The sequence below is a fragment of the Pyrgilauda ruficollis genome, unplaced genomic scaffold (genome assembly GCF_017590135.1).
Source record: "Pyrgilauda ruficollis isolate IOZ18807 unplaced genomic scaffold, ASM1759013v1 scaffold7, whole genome shotgun sequence".
In the NCBI taxonomy this organism is placed as follows: Eukaryota; Metazoa; Chordata; class Aves; order Passeriformes; family Passeridae; genus Pyrgilauda; species Pyrgilauda ruficollis.
In genome coordinates, this window is record NW_024528821.1 from 6,074,142 (window position 1) to 6,102,040 (window position 27,899).

The 27,899-nt window shown below is 46.7% G+C and overlaps 1 protein-coding gene across 1 annotated transcript in view; it reads left to right on the forward strand.

Annotated features, from left to right (window-relative positions):
* Window positions 1-24,459, forward strand: part of HS6ST2 (heparan sulfate 6-O-sulfotransferase 2) — a 127,867-nt gene extending 103,408 nt beyond the window's left edge. Inside the window, exon 2 of the mRNA XM_041485333.1 lies at window positions 21,655-24,459. Within this exon, the coding sequence (XP_041341267.1) occupies window positions 21,655-22,357 (703 nt within the window). The 3' untranslated portion in view covers window positions 22,358-24,459. The remainder of the gene's footprint in view (window positions 1-21,654) is intronic.
* Window positions 24,460-27,899: the final 3,440 nt, after the last annotated feature.

Genomic DNA, 27,899 nt, shown 5'->3' on the forward strand with positions numbered 1-27,899 from the left:
CTGGCAGCTGTACTCCTGCACTCCTGTTACCTTGCAGCCAGTTTCCTCACCCATTTTTCCTGTGTGTGTACTCTTCTGACCCACGTATTTTTGTTGCTGAGCCCTTCTCTGTGTTTGATGCCTTTTCCTTGTGACAGGGAACAGCCAGTTCTCTCTGCACACTGTATCTTCTCCCTTGTTTGATCCAAGAAAACCATTAAACAACAATAAAAGTATATCAGCAGTGGCACTCAGCAGAACTGGCTTTTCCTACTCTTCTGGCATTTTGCATCTTTGTCCCATTTTTATGCCTGATTTGAGATGACATATCAGCTGCTCTTGGCAGGAGGTCTGTAAAACGTCACTGGCACTCTTGGGACGTGGTGAATGCTGCTCTTCAGCAAAGCCATCAAGCAGTACCTCTGTCTTCTGCCCCTGCTGCATCTGCCAGCCTTCCATGCTAAATATCACTGTGCATGTCCATCTCATCTCAGGCACAGGTGACAGGAGACACTGCTGCTGTCAGGCCAACTGCAGTTCCCAGCAGCTCCTGCTCTCCGTAGCCAGCTGGGTGTTTTCCCCTGTATCCCTATCAATGCTTATTTATCTTCCACCCCAATTTGATGGAGGAGTCTCCAGATAAAGGAACCAATTTAAAATTTATGAGGAGTGTGGTGAGAGAGGAGGGAGGTAGACAGTGTGCTTGTAAGAGGCTGATTTCTTTAGAAAATTAGACTAAAAATAATAATGTTTTACTGAGCTTTTGCTTTAAAGCAATCTGCTGAGTGTGTCTCACTGCTTCCTGCTCTGGGCTTCTAACTGCTATCATGTTCTTGGCTGTAATTTTTTCTGCACTTTTCAGGAGGCTGTGAGATCTTTGCTAATCACAGAGGGCAGACAAACCTTCCATTTTAAAGGTCTCCTAATAAGCAAAAAAAGAGAAGGAAGTCATGCCGTAAAAGGCACAGAGCTGCAGTGAATCTGCCATGGAAGGATGAAAGCTTGCACTCTGGTAGCCAACATTTGAAGTGGCACCTCTGAAGTCCCTGGCAGGGTGTTAAGCCACCACTGCTGGTGGTGTGAAGTTACCTGATAAGAGCCAGCTCCCCCTGGCATGTCTGACGTGGGGGTGGCACAGCACCTCAGATCACCACACATCACCAGGGACCAACTCCACAAGTGCAGTAGTGGTGAAAAGGACATGGCTTTGAGTTCCCTTGATAAAATTAGCCATATGGTGCTGCCTGAGTCTCCTGCTTGATGGAAATAAGGATCCAGAGGAGTGAGGAGTCGGTTGCATTTTAGAGATTGGAACAGCCTGATGTCTGTGTCCGTTACAAAGCAGAGCACAGCCCCGGTGCCCCTACATCCAGACTCTCAGGGATGGCATCCTTTCTCACCAGCAGCCAAGTGGTGCTGGATGGTTTTTCATAGAGCATCTTGGCAGAGCTGTGCTGAGCACCATCAGCCTGACAGCCAGGCAGGAGAGCAGTCTGGTATTAATTAACTCGTCCTGCCAAGAGCAGGTATTGATTTGCTTTTACAGGACTTTGATGAGTCTTGATTATGATTCTATGGAGGTAGGAAGGTGTCCTGCCCTCAGAAGACTGGAGCAGCCATAATTATAAAATAATTGTGCTTGTTTTCTTCTAAAGTAGTATTTTATTATTTGATGAATCTCTTGTTTGTATTGAGTAGACAGTACGACTTCACAAACGACTTGTTTACTGTCGTGCTTTGATTTATAATTCTCCCTTAAAATTTTAGAGGGTGGGGTTTTTTCCCAGATATGCATTCAAATTACTGTAAAAGTAGGTCACATCATATTCGTGCAGATGTTCCCCTTCCCCTCTCGCTCCAGCTCCCCACTGGTGTGGTATGGGCTGATGATAAGTTTGTGCTGATGACCCAAGGCAGCACTTTGCAAAAGGTGAACCAATCTCATAAATCTTTCACCGTGATCCTGCTGTGTGTTAAAGGCTGACGTGTAGTTCGGAATATTAATTAAAGACAGTTAAACGGCACTTTTATTTAAACTGTGTCCTTAGTGTCTCCTACCTAGAAGAGAGGCTTGTTCTGCGTTTGCCTCGCATGCACAGTCCCCTGCAGAGCTGGCTGGAGTTTGGGGAGTGTGCAGTTTGGGGTTTGCTGCTGCGCCAGTTCTGATGTCCCCTCTGGGACTGTCCCCGAGCTCAGAGCAGAACATGGGAGGGTTCTCCCCTCCTGCTCTGCTCCACCAGGGCTGCTGCGACCTGCCATGGAGCTGGGGAGAGGATTTATCTTGGTTTATGTGGAGAAGGGGAGCAAACCAGGGTAGAAGCACAGTAAAATAAGGCAGAAGCTGGTCTGGCAGCAGCTGCGAGAGCAAAGGGGGTCAGATGTAGCAGGAAGCAGATTTATACCGCTGCTTCCTCTGCACCGAATAGGAGTTTTCCCTTAGGAGGTTTTTGTGGAGAGGTGCAAAGAGCTGTTAAGTCATTAGTGCAGTTTCCCATTGTGGCAGCATTATTCCCTGTTATCTCCACTTTATAGCTCCTCTTTCTCACCAGCGACTACTGACCCAATAAATATTTGTCCTGGCTGTATTATCTGCATCCCAAATGCTTACCTTGTCCTCTGGCATACAACTTAAAGACATTGCAGCCCCTTTTTCTACCTGACAGGGAGAGTCTGGCGAGTGCTGGCGACTAATGCCTGCTTGGGAAACAAATCCTGACCTTGGGTAAGGACTGGGCAAGTTTTCCCCCACAAAAACACTTTTCTTCCCTCAGCTTTTAAACTCTCCACTTCGAAGACGTCCTTGACAAAGCAGCTTCTAAAGCAATCTCCCTATTTCACAGCACCAGCTCTTTGCCTTTTTTTTTTTTCCTATTCCATTAACTCAGTGTTTTGCAGCCAACACTCCTGTTAATTAGGTGCTAATTTATTATTCCAGCCAGCTGTTATTACTGTGTAACCCATCCCTCCACACAGATACACCCCAGCCCTGTCTCAGGTGTGGGTTTTGGGTGTTCTTCCAGCCATGGCATGACTGTAGGCTGGGTGACCAGCAGCCCCAAATTAGCATCCAAGGGAGACACCAAGGTTGCCCTGGCCATGAAGGAGGAAAATCAGGTCCTGTGGAGACCACGGGGATGTTTTTCGGTGTTTCCTTCCCCAGCTCAGCATCATGCCTGTGCATGAACCCTACTCCAGCACAGTCCTTTCCAGGCAAACCATCCCCATGAGCACTGACAGGATCTCCTCCTCGGGGGTTTATGTCTCATGGTCAGTTGGTTTTAAAGAGGTGTGATTGCTAATTGGAGCACATGCCATCCCTTTCCCATCTGGACTCCCTCATGTCCATTAAAACCTGACTGCATCTCTGTGGGGGAAAGATGAGTCACACTGGCAAAACTGGACAGCAGTTTTTTTATTCTATTCTTACAATTTTTTGCTTTAAATATTCGCAGGAGCTTTTTTGATGGAAATCAAACTAGTTAAAAACTCCTGAAGAGAGGAGTAATTATCCAGGTGGCTCTTGTTAGTCCATTTCACAGCTATCAAAAACAATGTTCTCCTAGCTCCCTGCCCTTGCTTCAATTCATTAATTAGTGATATTAATTAGTCGTATTAATTGCAAGCTGATACTTCTAAAGCAAAGGAGGCTGAATGCAAGAATGTGGTTCATAACCTCTCTGTGGATGAATAAAGGTTTCTTTCTGAATATTTGAGCTGCCCTGGAGAGTTGTGGAAATGCCTGCCAGGTAGCAAAGGTGGCTTTGTACATTAGTGCTAGCAGGAGCATCCTACAATTTGGAAGTTAAAATACTGATTTTAATGATGTTGTTTGTATGTACAGCTTCACATCTGCTGTGCTGCTGTCTCCCAGCTCAGTGGATGTTGTTCTTGCCTATGTGTTGAGGACATTTCTGTTGCTCAGCATCCTGGTGTGCCCTTCCCACCTCCCCTCTCTTGCTGTGGTGCTCTGGGGGTTTTGTCATGCAGTGGTGAGCCCATGTGGCTGGAGGGCTCTGCTGGCTCAGCTCTGCAGCTGGTGTTGCAGAAGGTGGTGAGTCCTCCTGACTCCACACCGCTGCCCCGGGGGATGTTTGTCATGGCTCCTTCTAAGCCATATCAGATTGAAAGCCTGAGTCAGCCCCAGTTCCCTGCTCTAATGCCAAGAACAGACCTGTTGTTGCCCATCCTGAAGGTCCACAGTTCAGTTCCAGGTTTGTTGCCAAAACAGCAGCCTCCCTGCAGCGCGACTGAGTCAAGTCCTTGTGGTGTGGTGGCGTCAGTCGTGTCACTCGAGGATACAGCACAGTGTCACCGAGCCCTGCAACGACTCAGCCTCAGCAGCGTGGTTGAGGTCATTTGTGGAACGAGATGTGCTGAGGCTTTAAGACAGGCTGGCGCTTGCTGTGAAGATGTAAAGGTGTATCATGTAATTTAGCTCTCGGGTCTTTTGCATATGTGACAATCGCTTAAGAGGATCATTTTGGCCAAGGAGAGCAAGGCACTGCCATCAAGGAAGAGAGCTCTGTGGAGATGGGCATGTGAGGAGACAGGTCACAATGTGGTGGCAGAAAAGTCTTGAAGCTGCAGGTTAACAAAAAATGGATTGCTGTTGGATTAAGCACTTGTTCTTCAAGCAGTTCTTTTGTCCATATAGATTAATGGCCCTTTAGACCAGGGAGTTACGCACATTTTAGGGACACAGCTTTTTTGGGGGTCTCTTTGCAAGGGGCTGCCGAGGTGGGACCATGCATCTGCAGAGTGGGGCTGGCTGTGGTGTGATCCTGCTGGGCTGTGGTGTGATCCTGCTGGGCTGTGGTGTGATCCTGCTGGGCTGTGGTGTGATCCTGCTGGGCTGTGTGTGATCCTGTGCTGCAGCTGGGGGCATGCTCTGCCCCCAGAGCTCAGTAGATGTTCACCTGACTCCTTTCCATGCTGGTCTACAGGCAGAGGCTCACTAGGTAGTTAACACTTTCCCCCTGCTGTGTGCTCTCACAACTTGAGGTAATTTGGTGATTTGACAGCGTTTCTCCCTCGTGCCGAATATAAATCAGCATTTGGCCCAGTCCTGCAGGGCTGCAGTGCTGCTGGGGCAGAGCAGCACTGTTAGTGTGCAGCCAACGTGCAGCTGGCATGCCGAAACCTGAATTTCTGCAGTGTGCCAGCCCCAGGAGAGTCATACTGCAAACAACCCCTCTTGCCCTCCCAGACCCTGGGCCAGACAGTGGGTGGGTGCTCTGCCCTTCCAACTCATCACTTCTGCCTTGGGGACCAGCTCATCCATGAGGTGCCTTGGTGGCCTGGTGTGGACACAGAAGCCCGAGCTGCCCCACAGTTAATTAACTGTGAGAACCATGAATTCTGTAAGGCTTCACAATTAATTTCTTAGTTTCTTTTTTCTTGCTGTTTTTGTTAATGAATTCATTCCATGTGCTCATGGAAGTATCCTGGTGAGGCTTGAAGAGCTGAATTACAGGGGGAAAAAAGCCTCTCATTTTGCACCAGCATTTAGCTGATGAAATGTAAAGATGCAATGAGCTGATTAGTGATTCTGGTAATGTAATTAATGCCTCTGTTCTTTCATACGTGCAGAGCTGGAGGTCGAGCTGAGCGCTCAGTGAAAATTCGCCCTGAATGCGCAGTTCAGTGTGCTCAAAATTATTGCTCCCTCGTTATGATTCCTCCAGTAATTCCAAATTAAAGTTGATATACTTGTAAACGAAAAGCAGGGCATGCCTGTGAATTGCAAGGGCTGGAGAATTCAGTTGCAGGATGAGAATGTTAATGCTGTGATCCGCCACAGACTGGGCAGGGAGGGGCTGTAGCAGAGCAAACACCTTGGTGGCTGTCACTCCTGCCAGATGCAGAGCTGGTGCTGGGGGCTGTCTCAAATCCTTGTCTGCACTTCCCTGGCTGCTACAGGCAACCAGGCTCGTGTGGTTCTTCAGTTACATCTTCTCAACATCCCAACCGTCATAAGCCGTTAACGTAATTCCCAGTTTGAAACCAAGCTCGGATGAGCTCATTTTTAAATGCAACATGATTTTGACATGCCTTACATGAAACTTTTTTTTTCCTTCCCCATTTTTAATAAACATCACATTATCAAAATATTAGTGATGCTGGATTTGCCACCGTTGGTTTACCATAGATAACAGCATGGAGTGTTCTTCCCGTTCTGATTCAATAGTGCATGACAAGGGAATCCAATTTGTTCAGATTTAGATGACATGCCTCCAATTATGTAATTCCATTAGGAGGTGCCTGCAGCCAAGTCTGTGCTCACAGTCTCAGCAGACATAACTCTAATGGGACGTGTTGCAATATTGCTGTGTGGTAAGCACAACTTTGATAGAGAGCACGACCTGTCTCTCCCAGTCATGTTTGTGGGAATGGAGAACACAAAAAATGACCCAGCTGTACTTGGGGCTCTAATCTGGCAATAAGTTATGTCACTACAAGAACAAAGCTTTGCAATGAAAGGTGAATTTGCAATGGTTATATATTTTATGTATTCAAAATCAGTCAGTAAATGCAGCACTTTGAATATGATCTTATGTTCAATTCCATAAATGGAAGATATATTGGTTGCAGTTTTTTCTCTTGAATGCCCTCTCAGATTCCTATGTACTTGGGAATGTTGGATATTTATGAGAGTATAAAGTAGTGATGAAAACATAAGATTAAATCTTAGCACAGTTACAACTTGCTTTAAATTATTAATCTTTAAGAAGCATGATAAAAATTCTGCTATGCAAATTCTGTGGCACTGGAGTTGGTGTACATATCCATTACCACAGAGCTATCTAAATAGTGGTTTTAAAATAATTGTGTAATGTTGATGCAGAGTTACAGTTTCTGCAGGCAGGAAAAGGCAACTCTAGTGGCAGATCTGTCTCCCCAAGAAGTGGGATGTAACACCACTCATAAATAAAACTGTTTGGATGAATTTAGCATCACTTGCAAACCAGAAGATTTCTGCAACGCCTTTGGGTGAAATGGCCCAGGCAGGGTTGTCAGAGCTCAGCTCTCCAAGGGTTGGGAAGGAGCTGGATGGGCCATGTGGGGTGTATTTTTGGTAGAGGGTGCTAGACCTGTGAAATTGAAAACATTTAAGTGCATAAGTGCATTTAATAGCCATAAAAAGGTCAAAGCTCTGACAACCATGTGACATCTCTTGCCCAGTCTTGCCCTGTGTTTGGGCTGGACCTGCAGACAGGTTTTTTCTGCAAAGCAGGGATATGAGCTGTACCTCTGTTGGCCAGTACTAACTAGGGTTTGGCCAAACAGATTGTATTTAAATATATCACTTTTATTAAGAAGAAAAGCTCCCTAATCCTTGCTCTGGGAAAGTATGAGTGATAGCATCTCTACTTTCATAATCTTTTGCAGTTCTCACATGAATATATGAAAGAATTTAATAATATTCTAGGTTAGAAAATGATCATGCATATGCATACATCTTTAAAATCTGTCTTCTCTGACTTTCTTTCCCCTTACTTACATCAAGAGAGGAAGCCAGCAAACGATTTCAATGTATGATGCATCCAATATCACCTTTCACATAAACAGAAAAAATATGCTTCCTCTGCTGATGTGATGAGACCAGGATGCATTTAAGTGTCTAGAGAAAGTGTCATTTTGTTTAAAATAATGTGGAGAGGAGCCTAGTTGCAGTATGTTGAAATGAGTTATGGGGGTGCTGCTATTTTAATGATGGGATGGGGGAGATGCAGCTGAAGATGCTGATGTTGTGCCCGAGTCCTGGCTCACATTGTCACTGCTGGGATCCCCTTTGCACCTGCTGCTCTTGTCCCATCCCTGCACGGATGCTTTGCCAGAAAAGCCCACTCAGGTGGTGTTTAGCTGTGCTTTAATCTGGCCCCTCAGTGGATTGCTTAGCCTGCAGATACAATGGAGTATATTAATCTCAGTTCAAAACCCAGTGTAATTTTGTGGGAATGAATTGTTCAGATAAATTTCGTAGAGCACAGTTTCTTAATCTGCTAAATGGGGAAAGACACTGCTGCCTGCAATTTGGGAATAAATTAGATTATTCTAGATTAACCCCTCCAGGGATGAAGACATAGGAAGAAGCTGTTGCTGCTCAGACAGTCCATTTTCAGGTTTATTTATCGCAGCAATCCAGCTGCCAGTGTGACTGAGAGCAGAGCCCGAGCTGCTGCCATGCACTTCACCATGTTCTGGAGCTCCTGTTTGCTGAGTTCAAATGCAGGAGCATCAATCTGCTGCCAGCCAGGCCACGTGCCCCGGCCCTGGGGGCACTGGACACTGCTTTGGCTTCTCTCCCTGGGGACAGAATACCCAGACATGTTTCCCTGGGGGTTCAGGAGTTCATTGGAAAGTTCTGTTAAAGAAGCTGTGCTCCAAGACAAGCTCAGTGCTCGGGTCCCTTCCGATCTGCGAGCGCCCTGTTTGGTTCCCTTTAGGAAGAGGTTCCCAGGTGGGCTTAGAGGAGCACCACAGATCTTGCCACCTTCACCCTGGATGCCAGCGTGGTGCTGGACTAAGTGACAGTGAGCAAACCTGCATGCAAGAGGCAGAGCTCTTGTTGCAAATGCTTTTGTGACTGAGCATTGCTCCTGTCTGCAAAGCTGCCTTTGGCCCCTCCACCCCCAAAGCTCCAGTCCATTTCAAAGCAAAATGGGAAAAGTCTGGCATCCAAAAGATACATGCCCTGGCCTGTGCAACGTCTCCCTTTGTCTGATCCTTGCAGGAGTACTTCTGTGTCCCTGGGGTTGTGCAGAAGCTGAATGGTGAGAGCAGAGCTGGTGGTCCCAGCCCTGTGCCAGCACAGGGCATGGCAGGAGGGGTGCCCTTCCTTGGAGACCTGGCTCGAAGCTGATGCTAACAGTGAGAGAAGTTATTGCTCAGCATTGCCAGTGGTGAGAGGAAATGTTCAGTGTATTACTTTCTGGGACACCTTCCCAGAAAATGTTTCCTTGTCATAATTGCAGCGCTGATGCCATAAGCCCCGGCAGCAGCTCCCTTTTAGTGGAGATGAATGGAGTGGTGTATCAGGAAAGCTTTCCAGGATTCAGTTTGGTCACAGCCTGTTAAATCAAGAGCCTGTTCAATGAGGGCATCATGTGCTCCTCAGCCTGGCCACACACAGTTAAGAGGGACAGCAGGAAGCTCACTATGTTTGCTGCTTGAATCGGGGGATGCTGCTACATCTGTTCCCCAGGAGTCACTGGACTCACACTCTCTCCTAGTGTGCTGTCTGAAATGGATAACAAAGCTCCTCAGAACAAGGACCACATATGCCATGGTGCTGTCAATCCAGGAGATGAGTATTCCCAGGTCCTCCTTGTCCCCATCCGCATGTGTGGCTCCTGTGTCTTGAATTATATTTCATGTTTTGTAAGAGGGGGAAATAAACACGAGAAATTACAACTCTGATCTTTAGCATTGAGGGTTTTTTGGAAGGATGGTAGAAACAGTTAATGGAAAAGCTTCTGGCTTTACTATTCTGTTGTGCCCTGGTGATGTGGGACTTGGCACTGGTGGATCCTCGGGGGACACTCATTGCATCCTGTCCCTTCCCCTTGGGGCACCCTCTGAGGGGGCTGCTGAGTACTCCAGGTGGGTAGAGAAGGAAATCTTAGGACTGATAACTGATATGAGTGGAGTTCACTGAGAAAGAGGATGAGATAAACAAATCAGGTCCTTCATGGAGATGGAGGTATCGGGATCATGTCTTTGCTCACTTGAGCAGGGCAGTTCCTCAGTGCTCTCCCACTTCCTACCTGCCATGCTTTTCTAATGTACAGAGTTGTGCTCCACTTTGTTTCCTCATTGGAAACATCTACTTGGAGCTTGGGTTGAATTTCCCAGAATTTCCCAACTTTCCCAAAGCTGTGCTCTCAGCATTGGAGGGTTGTGGTGGAGGGAGATGCAGTAGAGACAGAACTTAAAGCTGATGATTGGTGAACTGTAAATTTGAGCTGGAAAATGTGGCTGTACTGTAAAATTCAGGACACCATCTGTTTCATTGCTTACTTGCAGTAACATTTGTACTTGATAATTAAAATGTCACACACATTTTTAGCCAGAATAATCCATGGAGGAGTAGAACTGTGTCTTCTGAAAATCTTTCAAGAGATACTCACAGATAGGAACTAAACTGTTTTGAACCATCTCTTGCTGCTCATAGAAGAGTTTTGCTTCTTGCCTTTTTTGCTTGTTTGTTTGTGTTTTTTCATTTTTTCTTTCATATTTTGAGGACAAGGTTGGGGGAGTGGGAGCAATGGCAAATCCTTTTGGAAGGAGCTGTGACCTTAGTGAATAACCCTACATGTCATGTGGTTTACTTTGCTTTAGGTTTATCATATCAGGTTTATCATGTCCCTTCTGGCAGGGGTAGGATATCTTTGGCTTCAGCTGAAATCAGCTCGGTTTTAAGGGTTTCTCAGCTAGTCTAAGCAGGACTTCCCTCCAGCTGAGGGCTCAGTGTGCTGCCTGCTTGTTTGGCTGTGGGTGGTGAGGGAGGGCAGGGAGCTCAGGGCTCAAGAAGTGCAGTGAGAAGCTGCTCAAAGGAAGGTCAGATCTTGGCCCAAGCATGTGATACCCACAGACTGAGAGAAGCAGATTAAAGGATGAAGCAAGTAGCACTGCTCGTGGGCAGTGGAATTGGGTGCCATTTGCATAGCAGTGCCAGTTCTTCAGCTGGCACAGAGGGGAGCTGGACTGCTCTCCTTGCCCAGCCCAGCTTGTTGCCTCCCTGTGGTGGCCTCAGTTCAGATGCCACTTTGTCTGGAGTTTGCTTCATGGCACTGAAAAGATGGAAGAATTTAATTTGCTTTTGACTGTCTGCAAGTAGGATTTTTAATGTCTTAATGCTACAAATATTAATTAAAAATATAGGGAGCATCTGAAATCCAAAAAAATGCAATGTGTACAAGCTGATGTCAGTGCTGAATGTGCTGTCACTGACTGCCAGGAAAGCATCTGGTGAGATTTTGCCAGCTCAGTCTCCAGTTTCCAGGCACACCACAAGCTTGGGCTGCGTGGATAGTCCTGAGCACAACACAATGGACACGTCCCTGGGTTTCTTCAGGGTTGTTGTGTGAGAGGCTGAAGTGTCATTTTCTGTTAACATGGCTTTCTAAGGGCATTGTTCTCACTGATTCAGACTTAAGATATACTTTTACTAAATGTTTGGGGTGGAACGAGGAGATGTGGAAAACAAGATGTTCTGCACATCTTGTAATGTTTACTTAGTCTTGCTTGCTTAGCTGATGTAAAAACCCTCCCATGTGAGCTTTGACACAACAAATGCATCCATGGAGTTTTACTAGAAATACACTCTGCTGTTCCATGAAAATTTTAAATCCAGTTATGTCAACTGTGTGTGAATACAAGTTTTAAACTCCTGGTCTGCTGGGAGCCATTTGGAGCTCAGTGTGTTACGGTGCATCAGAGTGTGCCATCAGTAACAAGTCAGGATTAAAGATGAAGTCTGCAGAGAAACCACAGCCAGTGCCTCAGAAACACTTCCCAACCAGCCAGGTGCTTTCAGGGCTGTCTCCCATCTTCAATCATACATCCCAGCATCATGTCACACATCCCAGAAGCACAGGGCCTCATCCCAGCATCCATGCAGACCTTGTACATCAACAGCTCAAGATGCATCCTTGCAGGATGAGGTCCTGTGCTTCTGCCAGGAGACTGTATTGTAGTGTGTGATGGAGGGCTTAAAATATTCTAATTGTCTGCTATGAAATTGTAGTTTTGTTCCCTGGAGTAGAAAAGTGAGTTTAAATCATTAACGCCACAAGTCTCAGTGATGATTACGGAAATGTTTGCAAGTGACTTAATCAGTATAGTTTGTCTGAGTGGCCCATTTTAATATTATTGCACTGATTAAGTTTTCTTAGCTAATATGTGTTTCATTTCCAATTCAATTAAATGAGAATCCCCTTCCATTACATGATATTACAGTAGTGCCCTAGTGGGGCAGGAGCACACTTGGTATTTTCAATTGATACAGATTTCTTCATTACGCAGTCTCATGGTGCTCAATGGAATCAATGAGAGCTGAAATTAAAACTGTAGAAGTTGCAGCTGTAAATACACTGTCCATTCCTCTATCCCTCTTTTGGCAGCAGGCTGAGAATTACATTAGTATCAGTTCATTAATTACATTGCAAAGATGTTTTCAATAGACGCTTGCTTTTGACAAAATTTTAGAAAGACTGGGAAGGATTTTCCCTGGATTTCTGTACGCTCAATAGTCACGATAAGCAAAATATAAGTTGCACTAATGTGCCTTTTTTATATGCTATATATCTTCCGTTTAGTTTTTAAAAGCCCTTTTGTATAACCTATCACGGGATGTATTAACTGGCGTACGGAAGATTATCTGCAAATGGCTTGTGAAGGAATTACGTTCTTTCGTGTGAGCCAAACCTCCTCCTTTTATGTATTATTGAAGAGAATTGATTGAGCTCTGATATAGTAACAAATGATTTTATAAATACCTTTCTGGGGTTAATTTCCCATTGTGGGAGATGCAGAGCTCTTGGGGCTGACTGTGTGATCTTTTTCTTGGGAGCTCCAAGGTTTTTCCAGCGCTGAGGCAGGGGTGTTCAATAGCAGCTACTCTCATGTACAGAGGAGTTGGGAGGGGTGTTCAGGCAGCGATTATGGATTTGCAGTGAGTGCTCAGGATATAGGATAAATCACAACTTCTAAATACACATTGATGTGTTCATAAAGAAGACAAGTGTGCATGCCAAGCTGAGACTGGAGCCCTCCACACCCACTTCCTCCTGGATCATATTAGCCACAGAACTTGCAAATGAAGCACACAGGGTTCAGTGATCTCCTGCTTCCTGTGGGTGGCTGGTGGCTGGCAGGACAGGTGTCCACAGCCCCAGGGGACATTGGGCAGGTTTGTTGTGACCGCCCCTGCCTCATTTCTCTGCTGTTGTGCAGCTCCATGCAGCCACGTGTCAGGTCATGCCCTCTGCTTGCACACACAGAACCTGTCTAAAATACTGGTTTTATTTGATATTATTATATTATTGATTATTTATTTGATTATTATAAGTGTTTTCATATGGTCAGAGAGAATGAGGCTTTGCGCATTTAAGACATAGCTAAAATGTATATGGATGTAAGGATAAAGCTTTTTTATTGCTAAATATATGCTTTTTATAAACAAGAAGTTGGATTTTTTTTTAGAATGTAATAAATATTTTAGCATAGTTATTCTGGCTCCATAAGTGCAATGAAAATGTTAGCCTTGGCATATCAATCGCACTTTACAGATGACTGTAATTTCCTGAATGTCAAAACTCCAAATTTCTCTACTAAGCAAACTTTTCAGTGGCAAAATAGATTGCCTCCATAATATATCACTGTGTGCAAGAAAAAATGAAATCTTTATGTACTGTATTATGAATCAATGAGGCATTAAGATTCTTGGAAGGGTGAGTGGACTCTGGAAAATGAAAAACTGCCACTATTCCATCTCTGTAAACCGCTGCTTATGGAGTGTAGGCTTTGCAAACCTCGATCTTTGCCACCGCAGAAATATCAGTTACACGTTGAAACTAATTCCTGCAGCAGCATTTAGATGGGGTAAATACTGTTGTAAGGATCTGATTTATAGCAGCATCCTGTGGTTATTCACCAGCTCTGTTGCAGTGGCCTCCTTTTCGCTTTGGGATATCTGCCATGCTTTTTAATGAATCCATAAGAGCTCTGTGATCGGGGCCATGCTGTACCACGCCTGGAAGATGTGTGTGATGTTCCTCCAGGAGCTCCAGGGGACAGGGACAGTTCCTCACACCGGGAGTAGGAAGGTGCTCCTGGCACTCTGTGGGTGCCAGAGCTCATTGTTTCAAAAGACATAGCACAGACCTTGAGTTTTCTTAGTGTGTATTAAGAGCAGAATTCAGCTCTGCCTCTGTTTATTAAGGGATAATCGCCCATGGCAAGAAAGGCACTTTCCAAAGCCAAGGCCTTGCATGCTGCTCAGACCTCACAAATCCAGTGTCACCCGTGCTGCAGCTTGTCATCCAGCACGTGGAGGCATGGCACACACTGATCCTCCTGTCACCTTCTCTCTCCTTTCCTTGCATTTTGCCTCCCATGTCCAGCCTGGGGGCTCCGCACCACTGCTGCTCCCCATCCTGGTGCCTCTGTCATATAACCAAGCTGATGAGGTGGGAAGCTTTACTGCTCTAGATGGGCTGTGATGGAAGCTGGGTGTTTCCAGAGGGCAGTTCAGGCCTTCATCCAGCAGGTCAGGTGGCTGGGATGGGTCTGGGCTCCTCTGCCCAGCATTGCCACCCTTCCCCGTGCCAGACTCCAGGGTGGAGGCAGAGGACTGGGGACTGGCACCAGCAGCTGAGTCACTCTTCTGTTTGCTAAAAACAGAAACTTGCTTCTCTTTTTATGCACTACTGGAAAAAAAAAGTAATTTAAAAGGTCACTATTCTTGCTGAATTGCTTGTGAGCAGGGGTGTCCTGCAGAGATCTTAATAATACAGGCAATTATGAAATTAATACCACTCTGGCAGATCTGCAGGGCCGCTCTCCCCTCCGCAGGCAACGCTGTGGACAATTATTTTGTGCGTGAGGGTAGCTGGGAGCATGTGTGTGTGTGAGGCTGCATATTTTTTACTTATTTAAAGCCTTATTTTCTTTATCTTTGTTTGCATATGCCATGCCTGCACATATATGAATGTGTACCTTGACCTGCTAAATCGCTGCCTTCCTCTGTGCCTGAAATGATTTTTTTTCCACAGATCTTTCATATTTGGTAATTTCACGGGCAGTGATGGACTGATGTAATTGCTGTTCTTGAAAAATCCAGCTCCTTTTTATGGGTTTCTCTGGCACTTCTCTCCTGCTGCCGTTGCTGTGGGTAGGCTGCTGGCTTCCTACCCCCACCATTAGTGTTTCTAGACAAAACATCTCTGTGATTCATTGGGTGCTGATAGAAGTGAAAACATAATGATTACTTAGAGGAAATGTAAATTTGCATTTGCTAACAGCTTTAATTCACAGCCCTGAAATACTTATCTCCTTTCCTTCCAGGCCCTTTTTCAGAGCTAATGCATTATTTGCTTCTGCCACCCTGAGACCCAGAGTAAAGGAATATAGTCTGGGTAGTCTTGCAGGCTGCTGCAGAGGAAAGGGGTGTTTGTTCCTCCTTCTCTCCCTCCCCATAATCTTTATCCATCACTTCTTTAATGAAGAAGGGATTTGTTCATTTAGTTTTTACTGTACTTTGATTTTGGATGAGGTGGACCTGGAAGTTTGGTTTCATTTAAATGCTTGAATAAAGAGAGGTCTTGTAGGAAGTAGTAGCCAGCCCAGGGTCCAGTTGGGCCTGAGGTGCCCTGAGGTCTTTGGGGAGAGGAGAGAAGGGGAGCAGTCCTGTTCCAATACCCCTGCTCCATGGTCACCTCCTTGTACGAGCTGTGGCAGAGGCAGGGGAGGCCCTGGCGTGGGCAGCCAGGCTGCAGATCCAGATCCAGGGCGTGGAGGCAGCCATGGAATAGTGGGAGTGAGATCTCCTCCCTGCAGCTCAGGGGAACTCGACAGCCCCCCTTGCTCCTCTCCCTCTCCCAGAGGGGTTTGTTGCCCTGTCTGGGGGGCTGTGAGGCTTGGGGCAGAGCAGCACTGTGGGAAGCCCATGGGCCATGAATGCATCTCCAGTGCTGCCACTGCCATCCACATCACTGGGAAGCATCTGGGACCAGTCTAGAGTGGATGCAAACATTTCATTCCAGCACTGCCTCAGTAAACTTGCCAGGTATTTTGGCCTCATCTCTGTGAGTTATGCTGCAGGAGCAGCTCTTGGCAGGCAAGAGGCATTCTTGTTTTGGGGGGAGGTTCCCAGCAGGGATGGTTGAGGCAGGAGAGGCTCTCACCAGGATGCTCACCCCTGTCCTTCTGATTGTGTCTCTAGGTGACAGAGTTTGTTAAGAATCAGGATGAGTCACGGTATTAAATGAACACTTTGCTTCTCTCTGAGTGATCTCCAAACAGATGCCTGACTCCAACAAATTAGGCAGCAGCGGTATTTCTCTTGGAGGAACAATTTGTGGTATTAGCAAATCAAATTCTCAGTGGGCCACTCTTGATGGGAATTAACCTCAACTTCTGGGAGCGAAGCACTCGGCGCCCGGCATGGCATAATTGAGTTTGACTTCTCAGAGAGATGTGGTGGCCATGATTGATCGGCCAGAGACCCTCTGCCAGAGATTAAAATCCATCAGCAGCTTTGGAGCCCACGGGGAGGGTTCCTAAGAGCACAACAGGGAATGTGAGACTCGCACCGTTCGCCTTCCTGACCTTCCGTCGTTGTCTGTGACTTTGCTGTCAAATAATCCTGAGCAGGGACGTTTTCCAAGTGGTGTGGGATGAGGGAGAAGTGCAGGACACTGCCTGTGACACAGTTCCACAGTTCCACAGTTCCACCGCTCCCCACAGCTGCTGGGAGCAGTGGAGGGGAAGGAGATGGGATCTCAGATCTGTGCGCGAAGCCACAGCGTAGGAGCATCTTCCTGTGGTCAGATGAGCTGAGACAAGTAGTCATGTCAAAAAAAAAAGCCCAAATTGCTCAGCTTTTAAAAGGATGAGTATGTGGCTACTCTGTTATAAGTGAGCTCTCTAGATTTTTATTCAGCAGCGTGAGCAGTTTGTGTGGAGGGGGGAAGGACATGGCTGTCCTTGTGCTGCTTGCTGGCTCTGGTGATTGTGCATTGTTTCTCGTGCTGAAGTGCCAACCCTATGATTATTTTTCTTTTTTCAGTAGCTCCATCCTTAATCCTTTGCATCATATGCAGAATCTCTGCTGCAGGGTTTTAGTTTGTTTTATTTGCATTTCTGCTGGATGTGGCACAAATCTGGTCTATCCCTTTGCCCCTGCACCTTCAGAGTGAACTTTTCTTTCAAAATATCCATCTCCAGATGGAGCAGAACTTGCTATCACACTGGCCCATTAATATACCACAAAGTCCACGAACTGGGGAAAAAAACCCACAGAGATTTGGAAACTTAACAAATTTCCTTACCTCCCCCATCTCCACTCAAAGAGATGGAGACACTTGTACAAAATTGCCTCCCCTTCATTGCACAAGCCCTGTCTGTGACTCCAAACATCCTAGCCAGGCTTGCCGTCTGGCTGAGCTTGACCTAAATACAGATGGGTGTGTTTGAGCCAGCTCCATATTAAAGCATAGCCTTACTTTTGCTTGGTGAATGGGACTGCCCCAGTACTTTCCCTGGAAATCATAGCTCTGCTTCCTCAGCCCTGTGCTGAAGCTGTGTTTTCCTGCATTAGTTTGCCCCTGGGAACAGCCTGTGGGGGAGATTGGGGATGTTTCTGGGGCTGCAGTGCTCCCTGTGCAAAGGCTGTAGGTTTCTCACCCTCAGTAACCTACAAAGCCCTTCTTGCTGCAGCCTCATTTCTCAGCAGAAATGGGAAAAGGTCACTCAGTCCCTCACCTGCTAATCCACTAATGGATATAATGGTGAGTGGATGTTCAGCTTTCAGCTCCCCTCTCCAGTCCTTACCTCATAGTTCCATCAAGCCAGGCTCAGGTTTCCAGGCTGAAGCCATGGCAGCTGCCAGCATCTGACCTCCAGCTCCCTTGACCTCAACAGGCAATTAAACAGTGGGGCAGTGGGGCTGGGATGTGTTCTGACTTGGGGAGATTCTGACCCATTTTAATGCATAATTAGTGTCGCCCCCTCCTCACCACTTTAGTTCTGCACACAATGAGCCCCCTGAGCACTGTGTTGTGTGTACCTGCATATCCCTTCCCTGGCAGCTTCTCCAGACTCTGAAGTCTCTGGCTTTACTCTGTGTTGTCATCCCCTGGGGTTTCACGGTTCCATACTTGGACTTCAATTTTTTTTTTTTTATTTTGCAATTAGAAGTTTGATGCAAGGATTCTTAAAAAAACTGATTAGGTCGAAAAAAGGGGATCTCATTCTGCCCCTGTGTTTGGCAGAGGTGGGGAAAGGGCTGGCAGGAATGGACTGTGTAACCACAGGATTATCCTTCAAAGCAAACAGGTGCAGCACGGGGAGCAAACTCAGCATTGTGGGACTGTTTAGTTTCTGCATTCCTCAAGGAACAGCAATGCTCAGGGAGAGACCAGAAGCAAGTCACTGTCACATCATCCCTCATTCCTGATGCCTCCAGGGTCAACCTACTTTGTGAGGTGCCCTCGTTGTGTCCAGATACATTTTGATAGTGTCCAGAGGTGCCTTCTTTGTGTCCTCCCTTTCTCTGCTTCATGGCCCCCAAGTTCATCAGAAAAGCCACGTTCTGGTGAGTGCAGCTCTGAGATGGAGGAATAATTCACAGTAGTTGGAGCTCTACCTGCAAACGTGTTGTTTGGGCTCTGAAGCCCACGCTTCAAGGAATGGGCAGGAACTCAACACCCCCTTGGTAAGAGAGCAGAAAGAACAAGCTGTTAGCTGCAGAGCTAAAAATAATTGCAAAGCTTTAAGTCTTCCTCAGTTGCAGCAGAATGATGCTCAAAGTGCTGATGGCCGAATTCATCTCTGGCACGGCTCTGAGTTGAGGATGCATTAAAGCTTTTGTGACTTTCTGAAGCTCAGTTCAGATGAACACAGAGCAGCCCAGCTGCTTTCCTGGAGCTGCCATGATTCCTAACTCAGAGGAGAGGCTTGGGGCAAAAGCTGATGTTCCCAAAAGCAGCAGTGCCTCTTCTGGTAGAATTTTAATAGGCAGGAGAGAAATGCATAAAATTGCTGAGATTGGCCCAGCAACTGACAAAGCATCTCTCTCTAAGACATCTCATTTTTTGAAAGCAGGATTCATCTGGGAAGTAACAAGGTGGAATAACAGCTGTGAGCCTGTTTCAGCCCCTGTTTCAACTGCTGGGGCATCCTGGAGGATATGGGCCCTGGCTGGGGCATCCCGTGAGTGTCCCTGCCTGGCAGCCTGAGCTCAGGGTGCTGGGGAAGCCCAGACACCTCCATGCTCACTGCAGAGACCAGTGGGCATCTTTACTCAGCCTCATCCCCCCCAGTCTCCTCGACTGCAGCATTTCCCTGGCAGGCACAGATGGAGACACGTGCCCAGGTGAGGCAGCCCAGGCTGACAGTGCTCTGTTACAGCACAGCCTCTTCCCCAACACACGAGGTTTTATTCATTCTTTTGTTTTTACAACAGCAGCCAAGGGAGACGCTTTGTCACCACCTGTGACCAAGGAGCACAAAGGGAGAGTGGCTGAAGAGTTTGAACTATAATAAAACGCTCACTGTATCGATCTTGGCTCAGGATTTGTTTCCCTTCTTGCATTAACTCCCCATCGATTTCTGTGATGACCTTAGAGCACACGGTCTGCTTGGCCTTCTCCTTCAGCTGGTAGCACCCCTGTGCCTGCACCCTTCTCCCCTGAGCTGAACTGCTCATGGGCCAGCTCATACAAGGGGCTTGGGGTAAGCTGGGCTTTGCTTTTGCCCCCACGGTCATCAGAGGTTTGTTGCTGTATGTTAGTTGCTGTAGTTAATGTAGAGGTTAGTGCTGTATGGTTTGGTCATTATTTTAGTGCAGTGTCCCAATAAACTACATCCAAGGCTCAGGAGTCCTGACAAAAGGTAAAGAAGGGGTTTGGGTTTGTCCCAGAGAGGCTCCATTTCCCAGTGCTGGGGATCCTGACAAGGCTGTGTTGCTGCTGCATCAAAGGAGCCTGAGGCACAAGCATAATCAGGGACAGCTCCTGCTCACTGGAGCAGCTGGTTGAGGTGGTGCTCATGGAAAGCCCTTCCTCTTTGCCAGGCTGGGTTCTCCAGTGCTACCAGAGACCTGCTGAGATAAGAGCAAAACTCTTCCCATTTCTTCAAGGGTCAGTGTGGGATTAGCAGCTGCCACTCACTCATGAAAGTGAGCTTTATTCTTGCTCCCTCCTACCGCCAGCTCTCACAGTGAATTCATTGAATGGCATTTCTGTGGAAAAGGACCTTCCCTGGGATTGTAGCAGGGACTTCTGCTCCCTTTGCCTGTGTGAATCTGTGGCCAAATCCCTCTGAGCAGGGAGTGGCAGCAGCACCACCCCAGGTGAGCGTGAGGATTGGGGTGCTGCTGATTGTGGTGTCCCAGCTCCACGTGTTGAGCACTGTTTTTTCCAGCCACTGATGCTGTTCTGGGCTCATTGGCTTTCTTTGGCTTTGCACGTTTATTGTACTTTCTATTCACTTAATTATTCATGAGTGTGGATGCTCTAAATAGGAAGAGGAATGGTGATTCTCCAGGTTTTCCTTCCCTGTGCAGTTGGATCCTTTTTGTGCTTGTGATTCACTTTTTAGTCCATTCAAAGACAATTTTCTGTAAAACATTGACATCTAGTGGCTTTTCTGCCAAAGGAAACAACAGGGAACAAAAGTTTGACTTCAGGGTGACCAGTCACAATGTCACTTCAGAAAACAAATGAATGGCCTTCTCCTCCTTACACAGCACCAAGGACATGGCAATCACACCCCAGGGGCTCAGGGCTCCTGGGCACACACTCCTTGGTGTTCTCCTCCTGGAGAAGTGGCCTTCCCTGGCAGGACAATTTGCTTATTGAGCTACTTTAATTCCATTTGCTTAAGCAAAAATCAGGTATCCTGATGGTGTTCCTCCAGCATCACCCAGGTGAGGCCATGGCCATGTCAGTGGAGGTTCAAAGAGCTGTGGAGCTGTGTCCCTCTTCAGGCTGTGATGGTGGGCAGCATGGTGTTTGATGGTGGATATTACTGTGCAACCCAGAGTGAACTCTGGGCAAGTTCTGTGGTTGAACTTGCAGCTTTTCCAGCAGGTGGCCTGATGGGTTCCCTGTGGCAGTGTGACCCCCATGTGTGCTACTATCCTATTGCTTCAAACCAAAGCCAGCACCTCCCTTAAAAATGTATTCTCTTACAAAACACTGTAATGTATCCTTTAATTTCTTGTTAGTCACTTAGCTCTCCTCTTTCATCATTTCAGTCCTGTATCAGATGAAGGCAGGAGAATAAAACAGGATTTACATGGGCTGTGCTAAGGCCCTTGTTAGTGTTGAAGTGGTTTGGGGCTTCTGGGCACACCCCATTGATCTGGCCTGTGAAAGGAAAGGTCCTGTAGGAAATGCCTTCCTCGGAGATGTAATGCTGCTCTGGGGCTCGTGCAGTGAGACCCACAGCTGCTCATCAGGAACCTAGCACGGGCAGCTCTTTGCTCTCTGTGGAAACCTGTCAGTGCAGTTCTGTTGTACAAGGAAATTAAAAGAGCCAGAGCTGCCTGTGTCTTGCTTGGGTCATGGCTGACATCCTGGGGGATACTTCAAGTATTCTCCCAAGGTCTGGCATGACCATCAGTTGGAGCACCAGCAGGAGTGTGTTGCCACATGGACAGCCCAGCGCAGAGGGGAGTCTTGGGCTCCCTTGGCCTCTGTAGAGACACCACCAGTTAAACAGAGACAGCTCTGTGTGTGTGCAGGTACATGCAGCCCTTCACACTCCCCGGGGGTTTGTTCAGCCGTCCTTCACCCTGTGGAGGTGAACTCACAGAGGAGCCTCTGCAGCAGGGCTGCTGAAAGCCTCTTAAGTGCATCTGCCTGTTTGTATCGATTCTGAGCGTTAATGCGCTCTGTGCTGGAGACACAGGGGACTAAACGCTCTGTTTTCCTCTCCCCTTGGCAGGAATTTCTACTACATCACCATCCTGCGTGACCCCGTGTCCCGGTACCTGAGCGAATGGCGCCACGTCCAGCGCGGAGCGACGTGGAAGGCGTCCCTGCACGTCTGCGACGGCCGGTCCCCGACCACCGAGGAGCTGCCCAGCTGCTACACCGGGGACGACTGGTCGGGCTGCTCCCTGCAGGAGTTCATGGACTGCCCCTACAACCTGGCCAACAACCGCCAGGTCCGCATGCTCTCCGACCTCAGCCTGGTGGGATGCTACAACCTGTCGGTCATGCCCGAGGAGCAGAGGAATAAGGTTCTGCTGGACAGTGCCAAGGAGAACCTGAAGCGCATGGCGTTCTTCGGCCTGACCGAGTTCCAGCGCAAGACTCAGTACCTCTTTGAGAAGACTTTCAGCATGAACTTCATCTCGCCCTTCACGCAGTACAACAGCACGAGGGCCTCCAGCGTGGAGATAGACAGGCAGACTCAGCAGCGCATCGAGGCCCTCAATTTTTTAGACATGGAATTGTACGATTATGCAAAAGACCTGTTTTTGCAGCGGTACCAGTACATGCGGCAGAAGGAGCACCAGGAGGCGCGGCGGAAACGCCAGGAGCAGCGGAAGATCCTGCGGGCCAAGCAGGCGCACCTGAGGGAGCAGGGGGAGAACAGCTCCAGCACTGACTACACAGGGAACGTGGAGCGGTGGCGGCGATAGTGGGGGGCACCTGCCGGGCAGAAAAGAAGCAGAGCCCAACCCAGCCTGCAAACGAGTGATGCTTCTCAAGGGTCTGAAGCAAAAAGAGGTCAAAATGTTGCCTTTGCAGTTGCCTTTGCAGTAAATGTTGTACTGTACGTGGAACACTTAATCTTAGCGTGTAATTAAATTGTCCTTTTTAGGTTTGTTGGATTATTTATGGAATACAGGAGCCATCTCGGCTCATCGGAAATGTTTGCTTGGACATTTATTTAAAAGAAGTGAAAGAAAAAAATCCTTAAATTAGTCATGAGTACAAAATGGGATGCTGGAAAATGTTTATGATGCTCGGCTGAAATCTATCTGGGAAGCAAACTCATTTCCTAATAACGAGCATTTAGCATACTCTCACAATACAGTATATGAACAAATCCTTTTCCTTTGATTTTATCTTAATTTTATTTTAATAATGTGTTTTCAAGGGCACCAACTGCTTATGATATTTACCAAGTTAATGAGTGGACGATGAAGGGAACAGTAAAGGTCTAGAAAAATTATCGACTAGTTTTATGTATAATATTGGCTTTTAAAATGAATAGAAGTAATTTCTCTAGTTATATAAATATTTAAAATTTTAAACTTTTTCTACCTACTGCTATTTAGAGTTTTAAGCTTGATCTATCTCATATTAAAAAAAAAAGAAAAAAAATACATACATACTTTTCTGAACTCAATGCCAATGTTATAAGACACTGTTTCCAGAATTTTTCAGGGCAGTATGATTTTAACCATTCTGGAAAAGTTACAGCACATTCTCATGTTTGTTTCATAAAGCCTTCTCCGAGTTATAATCCTGTGACAGTGTCTCATTTTAAGTCTTTCTTACCCATTAGAATACATAATGCTGAATTTATCATTCCTTAATAATTGGTGGTATAAACTAGATGAAATTATGTTGCTGATATTTGTGTAGTGTCTTTAAAAAGTCATAAAACTCTCTAATCCCAGCAATATTATAAAGAGAATTGCTCAATGGAAGTAGATTTACACTTGAATTAGGATTTACTTCCAGTAAATCTTTGCTACACCAGATAAGAACAGGGCTTTTTTTTTTTTCCTATGCTCTTGAGCCCTTCACAGCGACGACGGATGAGGACTGGAAAGGACGGAAGCCAGTTTTTCCATAGCCATAGTTTCAGGAGGAGAAGGAGGTGTGGTGCATGGGGTGCACAGCCTGCTCCCGGGCGGGCTCTGCTGGGCTCGGGGTGCGGAGCCGGAGCCGCAGCGGGATCCCCGCAGCCCTCCGGCCTCCCCCAGACCCACGGGAGAGCAAGGGGCTCCAAAAATCTCTATGCAAAATAATACAAACCTCTGCAAGGCTTGGGCCAGACTTTCAGCAAGCTCAGCACATTTGTCCTGCAGTGCTCCCCAGCTGGCACTGAGGGCCCTCTGTGGCCCCGGGACACGATGCTCACAAGGCTCACTTGCACTGTTGCCTTTCACCTGTAATACTCTATACACCATGAAGGCAGGGGGGCAGAAAATGAGGCAGAGGGCTTTAAAAACATCTTACGGCTCCACGCCTAAGTTACCTGGAAGTGGTTTTACATCTGATGTTGTGTGGCTGCCTGGGGGCAGCAACCCTGCCAAGGGCAAGGGGAGAGCAAAGCAGCAGCAAACCAATACCCTGCATTAGCAGCTTTGAGAAGAGAATAACTTCATGTACAGCAATTTTTTTTTTTTAATGAGAACTGCAGTTGCCAATATGATGTCTCAGTTATGTTTTGGTTTTCACGGGGGAAAATAATTCACTCTTGAAACTGAAAGGCACTGCTGTAAACAGGACTTAACTGTGGGCGAGCTGAAGGCCTGTTGCAGGAGGTGCATCTTGTTTTTATGCTGTGGTGTGCATGGTTTACAGAGACTAGTTGCATTTTCTTTGTGTATACTGTTTATTGTATATAGGGGATGTACGAATATAAGGATACCATTTTGTCATAACCATATCAAATTCTACTGATTTCCACCGTAGACGCTGTCTTATTGTGTAGATTTACAGGCCAATCCACTGACTTTGATTGTGTCATTTAACAATAGAACTGATAAATAAAATTTAACTACAGGCTTCTGATTTTCATGTGATTATTTCTTTTTCTGACAGTGTGTTGAGAGCTGCACAGTTGAGAATGGATGGTAATTCCAACATGAGTGAAATAGCAGTTGACAGCAAGTATGTGAATTTGAAGTTATAGCTTTTCTGAATTGTATTTAAACTACAGCTTTCAAGGGCAAAACCACTTTGGGCTTTTGTCTGGTTCAGGAGTTACTGCAGAGGTTTTGACTTCTGAGCAGCCCTCAGAAAAACAAGCTGTGGTTTCTGGTGATTTTAAATATGATTGTTAGTGGTCTGAAGCATTAAGGAATTCTTTCTCTGTGTGTACATATATAGGTGTGTGTGTGCATATGATTTATTTTATTTTTATCCTTTATGAGATACCCACCCTCTGTGGTGACTCTGGAGGATGCTGCCTAGCCACTGACTTCCAGTACATCCCACTGTATCCCTTCTGGGGACACACAAAAAAATTGACAGGGACACCTTCCACTGTCCCAGGTTGCTCCAAGCCCTGCCCAGCCTGTCCTTGGACACTTCCAGGCATCCACAGCTTCTCAGAGCAACCTGTGCCAGAGCCTCACCACCCCCACAGAGAGGAATTTCTTCCTGATACCTTAGGTGTATCTTCTCTCTTTCAGTTTAAAGCCATTCCTCCTTGTCCTATCCCTCCATGCCCTTGTCAAGGAGCTCTCTTGGAGCTCCTTTAGGCACTGGAAGAGGTTCTGAGATCTCCCCAGAGCCTTCTCCAGGCTCTGGATACCCCCAGCTCTCTCAGCCTGTCTCCAGAGCAGAGGTTCTCCAGCCCTCTGAGCATCTTCTTGGCCAGAGATGCCACAGAGATACTTTTTGACAGTTTGGATGGAGGCTTTTTTTTCTTGGTGTCTATAAAAGGTCCACAAGTTTGCCAGGCTTACAGCAGGAGAGTTGACATGAAGATGTCCACGGGAGACTTTGCCTTGATCTGCTGGAATTCACCTGTGAGGACAGAGCTGCTGTGAGTACCTGCAGGGGCATCCTACCTGTGTGAGGCTTTTTGAGCCCTGGGGAGCAGGGGATGGAGGGGTCTGCCAGCAGATCTGCATTTGCCTGGCTTTATAGACAGGTCTGTTCCTGAGAGTGCTGCAGGAGCAGCTGATGGGATGGAGGTCATGTGAGATGCCTCCCTGCAGCTAAAAAAGCACCCAGCAGTGAAGTCTGGTGTAAAACTAATTGGGGTTGCTTTTTGAGGGGAGTCATTTGACGGCTGAGAAAACTCTTGCTGCAGGAGGGGAAGGATGGAGGAGTGGGGGATGTTTGGACAGACAGACCTCAGAAGCTGAGGAGCTCAGCAGTGAGTCAAGTAGCTCTCAAACCTCTGGCAAGTTTTGAAAAGCCTGGAGACACATTAAGAAAATTCCTTGGAGCACCAAGATGCCTCTTAAGTTTTCAGGGAAGGAAAGGGATGCCAGCACCCCTGGCACTGCCAGCACCCACCCGGGCCAGTGGGTGTGGAGCCTGGGGCTGTTGAGGAGATGGTGATGTGTAGTGCTAAAATTAAAAGAGAAAGTCTTGGCTCCTTTTGCCCTCCAAAAAACTGGGAAGTTTATAACTGTGAGACCTGTGTGACCTTGCAAAAGGCTGTATTTGGGTCTTAGAGTTTGGGACTAAAGATTTCCTAAAGGGTACCTGGTATGTAAAGGCTGTTGGGCATGAACTGCTCAGCTGATTTTTGTCAATGACCTTTGCATCCTCTTGATATGGCAAATGATCCATTTTAGTGTGCTATAGTATGTTTGCTTTCAGTGATGTAATTTTTGAGTGAAAATGAACTAATGGGCTTTTTTGTGTTGTTTTTAAAATGCACACATTATCCAAATACCAAGCCATGGGTAACACCTGACAGATACCAGTCCAATTGCTGTTTCAGCTGTTTCTGCTCATGAAAGCAGTGAGGAGATGAGAAGGAAACCTGATACATCTCCTCTCTTAAATTTGAGCCAGAAATATCAGGTAATTGAGGAAACCTGTCCAACTAATGCAAACCTTGAGCTGCCAGGCTGGCCCAGTACTCCAGGGAGGAACAGAGAGCAGCTCTGGGTGGAGAGGTCATCCTTGCAGAGAAGTCTTCTGCAGGAGAGGTGTTTTCCAAGCAGGGGGTAAATTTAAGTCTTTCACATACTAGAAATATCCCTGTCTCCAGAGCATTTGGGTGGAGCTTGGGGTGGTTTGGTTATTTCTGCACCCTGCTGGGGGGGCAGTGCCTGGGAAGGGAGAAGTGGAGAGTCCTTCACCAGTGGGAATGGGGATGCTGGGATGGGGATGTGGGATTCCTGCCTCCAAAGCGGATGGAGCCCTGCCAAACCAAGCAGTGATCCGAAGGAGGGTGGGCTCCAGGCTCTGCAGGCAGCTGGCACCGTGTCCTTCCTGCCCTCCTGGCAGCTGTGGCTCCTCGGAGGAGCAGCCTGCACAAACCTTCCTGAACAAATAGCCCAGCATCTGAACTCTTACCTATGAAATTCAATTCTGGGCTTCCTAAAGCAATCTCCCTGTTCCACCAGCCTCATCAGGGAAGAGTGTAATTTCATTTAATCCATTTCTTGAGTTCAGAGTGAACGGCATTGCCATCATGCTAATATCACTGCTCTGCCATCTCTAGAGACGGGCTGACGAGTTTGGGCCTGAAATCGAATTTAGCTCTGAGCTTCCAGAGGATCTATCAGCCAAATTACCCGTGGTCTCTACCCAGCAGCTCTGTCATGCAGTTTAGCTCTGTGAGGATACATTAGGCCAGGCAGGAGAGGTTATATCGCTTTTTGTTTGGGGAGCAATGAAATGCTGAAACAATATATATGCAAAACAATCAAAATAGTTATAGTGTGAGCTGAGTGTTCATTTTCAGGACAGTACAACCACTGCCTTTTGGTATCCTCAGCTATTTTAATCCGTTCCCTCATACGACTACAAATAAGGTTTTCACTTGATAGCATGTGCACAAGCAGTTGTGGACATAAACCTCTATATAAGCTAGAGAGATTAATGTCAAATATATGTATTTTCTGATGGGCATTCATGGGCAGAGGGATGCAAATGGGTCCTGGCACAGCAATCACTTATCATTCTGATAACTGTCTCAGCCCTGCAGCATCAGTTGGTGGCCAATGGCACAATACTTGTTTTGCCAGTGAATAGCAAGTTTTCTGATACATGAAATTTGGGAATTATAAAAATTACAGTGGGAAATTGGTGAGTTCGGGGGATGTTTAGACCAAAAGAAAGGTGAGATTTTGGAATAGCTCTATGGTTTGAGGTTCTCAGCTCACACTTCATTGTCTCTCTTTGAAACTACATTCTTCTTTTAAATGCTGTCTTTAGATTGTAAAGGCAATCTGTAATGAGCTCAAATGAAGCACAAGCTGAATTAAACCTTTGATTTCAGATTAAATGGTTTAGCCTGACTTGTGAGAGAAA